General features: G+C 31.9%; 1 protein-coding gene across 1 annotated transcript; it reads right to left on the bottom strand.

Annotated features, from left to right (window-relative positions):
- Positions 2,947–4,851, bottom strand: LOC105162479 (calcium load-activated calcium channel). Its single transcript, XM_011080505.2, has 2 exons — positions 4,155–4,851; positions 2,947–3,070 (listed from the first exon to the last, which is right to left on the bottom strand). Exon 1 carries the CDS (start codon positions 4,771–4,773, stop codon positions 4,183–4,185), a length of 591 nt encoding a protein of 196 aa, XP_011078807.1. The 5' UTR covers positions 4,774–4,851; the 3' UTR covers positions 2,947–3,070; positions 4,155–4,182.

Here is a 5,576-nt window from a genome sequence, read left to right as displayed (position 1 = left end):
AGTTTCTAAAATTAAATATACTTTTTCTAAAATTAAAAATGTTTTTCTTAAATTAAAAAAGTTTCTAAAATTAAAATATATTTTTTCTGCAATTAAAATATTTTTTAGAAATAGTTTTCAGAAATTAAAATAAGTTATTTTCAAAAAATGATTTCTGAAAAATATTTTCAGAAAATATTGTTCATTTTCAGAAAATTCTGCATAGTTTTTTTACAGAATTTAATTTTTTTTCCTAGAAGTTAAAATATTTTCATGAATTCTTTTTAGTAATTCTTTTCAGAAATTTAAATTTGCATATTATTGTCTAATTTAGGGCATATTGTGTAATTAGGATATAATTGTGTAATTTAGGCAATTATTGAAAATATTGTTCTGTAATAATTGTATGATTGTGTAATTTCTGCAATTATTGTGTAATCATAATATGAAATTTTGTAATTATTGTGTAATTTAGATCATGTTGTGTAATTTTGGTAATTATTGTGTAATTTTTGCAATTATTGTGTAATTTCTGTAATTCATTGTGAAATTTGTTTTAATTGTCACAGCCGACTGCCTCTGCTACCACCCCAGAACAACCTCCGACAAACCCTCTAGCAGGAAACAACGACGAAATGAATGACACTGATGAGGAGGGATTAGATTACGTTTTTAATATTTTTTCTAATTTTGTAATTGAATAATAATAATTTATATTAAAATAATATTTTTTTTCTAATTATTCATGTTTTTTTATAATATTTATTACATTCCATTATTACATATTTATTCAAGTAATTGAATTTATAAATATAATTAATTAAAATTTTATTATTTATTATAATTTATTAAAATACATAAATTATTTTATTTATTAAAATTTATTAAATATGTAAATTAAATAATTTATAAAAATTTAATAAAATTAAAAATTAGGAACGATTTTAGTAATTGTAAAGAAAATGCTACAAATCTAAATAAAAAATCGTTCTTAATACCAATGTTAAAACAGTTCTAAAAACGTGTTCCTATATAAGATTAGTCGTTCCTAAAATAGTTATAAAAGACTGTTCCAAACAAAAAATTGATCGTTCCTAATACTATTTTAAAAACAATCCAAATTAAATTATGAAACCGTTCTAAACTTTATCCAATCGGTTCCAATGAAAAAAAATTATATTAAAATACAATATTATGAACAGTCACTGTCGATGTGTTACAATGTCTGTTCCAAAATGGAACAGTTGGTCACCAACCGTTCCTAAATATTCGTAATGCCATCTGCATCAATGGACCGTTCCAAAATTCAGCTTAAATTGAGAATCGTGTCAAATGACAAAAAAATTGTTCCTAAATTCGCCCTAAATCTCGCATTTTTTTGTAATGATATATGTATACATCATGTAATATTAATTAATTCATAAAAGAAAGTGAAAATGGTAATATTATATATGTTATGATAGATGTGAAGATAAAATAATGATTGAGCATGATGTAATTAATTAAATATGTGTATAGTAGAAAAAGATATATACAAAATATAATTGGTAGCTGGAGGAGTGAATAATTGGATTAATTAATTAGTTGAAATAATAATTAGGGATGAAGGTAAAAAGTACTTGAACAAAAAAGACGTATTCATGGGCAATGGAGTTAGAGGCACTACCTGCACCTGCACCTGCACCTGCACCTGCTTATCAATTACTACAGTAAGATATGTGTTTTCGACAAAATTAACAACAATTGAAAATACAACTGCCCCTTTCCCTATTCACTTGCATAAATTAACAGTAGCAACACCTTTTTCTTTTTTGGCATTACTTAAGGAGAGAGGTACTGTACTGCTCCCAAACTATTCTTTCTCCTTTCTACTTTCAATTTCCAAACCTACCACTGCCACTCTGTCCACTACTCACACACCCCATATATATATATATATATATATATATATCTTCTCTTCCTCCACAAAATAAACTAAAAATACCTTTGTTTCTTACCAATTTGCAACAAGTAGGGACAGAGAAAGGTACAGGACCCCTATATATTGGCCACTACTGAACAATAGAAAAAGCCAATGAATGCAACCACAGATTGTGACGCTTTGTCATCATCATTCATTCAGCTTCTAATTCTGAATTTCATGTATGCATATTTATGATCGCATCTCCTTGTTTTCCGCTCTTAATTCAAATTATATGGTTTTCACTATAATTATTCCCATGCACCTTCAGAATTTTCAAAATATATATGTAATCAATGTGATTAAATTAAATAAAATACCCGCTGCTAGCTTGTACTTGTATGACCAAAACTCGTTTCTTACTTTTTTTTTCTTGACATGTTGGCCTCAATCTTGTTTATCCTGAGCCACATATAATTTTGATGTATGTCTTTTAGTTAATTAAATGAGTGATTTCCCCATTCCCAATACCCACTACCAACTCAACAAACATGAAAAAAAATACAATAATTAAAAACAAGGGTAAAAGCATGCATGTCATCTGGTTTCTTTCTTTTTTGAAGACATATAACACATTTTTCACTTCAATCATTTTCTCAAATTCTTGTATTACTATTATTATAAGATAATAATAGTAACTCTATATTTTTCTTTTTAATATTACAAATTGAATATGCATACAAGTATATACAAAAACATAGAGGAATTAAGATATGTGCATGTGGCCGACTTCATCGACTCGGTCGAATCCATTTTGACCCATACCCACTATTATTATGTAACTTAAGCCCAAACACCACATCTCAAGTTGGCTTAAAATTGGGCCCACCAGAACCTGGAAGCCCAACTGCTAATGATTTCATAAAGAAGCAATTTGGACTTGTAAATTTTCGGGCATAAGACTTATTAATGTTTATACTTTATAGACTACTCGTCTTGCATCAAATCTCACTCCATAAATAAATTAGGTTGGAATTGGATTTCACCGTCGTTTTTTGCTATAAATAATGGGTAGGCTCATGGCTGGTAGGATAAATCCTTCATTTTCAGAAACGACAACTGTGACTGTTTCACCAAGATCGCTAATTCAATTCCCTGGCATTATGTGCGCTGCGCTGCAAGGCTATGTTCCTGTGGTGGGTGCAAAGACATTCATCAGAACACAACCAAATCTCAAGATTGGTGCGTAATAGAAAGGGGCAGAATCCTTCATACATTAGAATGAAGACAAGGACAGGTAAATTTTCCATTAGCAGCAAATAAAATAGAAACTTAATGCTCTCCGCACAAGAAATAGGATCAGTTCAACAATTTTATTCAGTGCTCAATCATCAAACTCTTGCCTTTAATAATAATAGCTTACTATTACTACATCATCATAATGCATGCTTGCACATCTTCTTCAGCTTCCTTCCGCACCATCAACATCTTAAACCCCCAACAACACCACACTCCCACACCATCTATAACGTAACCACAACGAAGCTTCAAAAGAACACAAACTTGTACGTTGCTTTAAATTACCATGTCTAAGGAAAGAAAAGCAAACTTGTACGTTGCTTTAAGATGTTTGTTTAATGTTTCTATGAACCGAAATATCCAGCATAGAATAACACAAATTTCATGGGGTGATATAGGAGTAACTCCATAGACAAGAACAGCTTGTGGGTTAAAAATCTTATAGTAACTAAAAAGATTATCCAATGGAGAAGGGGGTGAATCAGCATACTAGAAATATCCATCAATAGACAAGTATGTTACAATGAAACTACTCCAAATTCTTTTGCATCCGGAAAGGCCAAGATTTGGTGCTCTTACTATGAGAAATGGCAGATCTATGACTTCAAATCAAGATCCAACAAAACCAGGGAGTATTGTGAATTAAAACTACAATCATGGCTGTTACAAACTCCCATCAACAGAATATCATTATCTCAAGAAAGAAAAAAAAAAGGTTTGAGCTAAAACGTCCACAGCACAATCAACAATATAAACAAAGAAAAACAAAAATGCATCAATCAATATTCACATAATTCAACTACTGTGGTGAAACAAATTTCTTAAATCACAACGAAAACCGAAAGAGCTTTTATTAAAATCCACCAATTAATAGAGCTCGGTATCAGCATCTTTCTAAGACTTGAGCCATCTGATGGTCTTGGTCTCCTAACAAGCATAAATAATTAGACAAAAACAATAGCAAACTTAATAATACCAAAAGGCTGATCGAAGTAATTCATTCCTCAACTAGACTTAGGATCCGGCATGGGGAATAACCCAGCACCAGCAGCCCCACGAGGCGGCGAAAATCCTAGAAACTTCTGCAAATTAGTCCTTATGCTAATCGAACACAGTAGGTACAGAAAGGCCATGGAGCAATCCGTCATGTCGTCACCCGGCAATCCCCTGTGGCTCATCTTCTGCACCAATCTTATGGGAACAAAGGGAATTTTGGCGACTGCCTTGCCTTCAAACAAACTGTTTAACAATCCGAATACCATGAACAAAACTAAGGCAACAACGGCGCCTGATTTGAATTTGAACATGGACAAATCGCGGCTCGATTCTTTCAAGGAGGTCTCAACGCGGTCCATCTTTTTGGTTTTGGATGATTTTTTGAGGAGGTTTGAGGAGGCGGAGGTGGAGTCGGTAGATTTCATAGTCTCGAGCTTTTTGGAAGCTTTGTCGATGGTGGACTTGAGGGATTTGTAGGAGGCTGTCCGGTAGATGAGCAGCCATGAGATGGCTTCGCAGACGACGGCGGTGCAGATTGAGATTCCAACTACAGTGAGGCTGTCGGAGTATCTGAGGGCGGATAATAGGGCTGACGCCATGGGCAAGCGAAGAGGTGAGATCTGAGAATTGAATTTTTGGGGAGGAATGTGAATGTGTATGTGTACGGGGGCTTAGCTTAATTATTTTTTTATTATTAAAAAAAAATACAAAAATATTGTAATATTAATAATATGAGTCGTGGACTTCTCTCTGGGCCTCAGCCCATCATATTCAACTTCACTCCGGGCCTCAGCCCATCAAATTTTCTTTTTTTTTTAATCAATTAACTTTTTAAGAACAAATCAAGGTTATTTATTTATAAATATTATGTTAAAAACATTATTCATTTTGCAAATACACATTATGTTGAAAGAATATCGGAACTTATAAATCGTTCAAATGCTTTATCTGCAATAAATATAGAAATATTTGCCATCATCTCCCCAGATGAGGGGCCTGGGATAGGCGGACAGGCACATGGCCCTTTCCGATATACAATGCCAAATAATATAACTTGTGATTCTATAACTATAAATGCTCCGTTGCGCTGTATATTGTCCGTTTTTACTTTGTATGAACATCATGATTTTATCCTTAAAAGGTGCCCAGTAGAGAGAGAGACATTAGTGGTTAGATGGGTGCCCAACTGTGCTAGGTATTATCCACTCTGACTTCATATAAGCTTCACGATATACGTGTGTGCAATTTTTATAAATATCATTCAATATAAAGTATTTATAAAATATTTATTATTTAGTAAAGTATTTACAAAAAATAAGTTAATGACAAAAAAGATGAAAGAAAATAACTATAAAAAAATAATAGGTCAAGTTACATAAAAATTTTAAAAAAATAAATTAAA

Source organism: Sesamum indicum, linkage group LG5 (assembly GCF_000512975.1).
Source record: "Sesamum indicum cultivar Zhongzhi No. 13 linkage group LG5, S_indicum_v1.0, whole genome shotgun sequence".
Classification (NCBI taxonomy): domain Eukaryota; kingdom Viridiplantae; phylum Streptophyta; class Magnoliopsida; order Lamiales; family Pedaliaceae; genus Sesamum; species Sesamum indicum.
The sequence above is the reverse complement of the archived record's forward strand: the minus strand, read 5'-3'. Positions and strand labels throughout refer to the sequence as shown.

Excerpts from the sequence above, each read along its gene's own strand:
- LOC105162479 (XM_011080505.2), bottom strand. The coding sequence starts at position 4,773 with ATGGCGTCAGCCCTATTATCCGCCCTCAGATACTCCGACAGCCTCACT.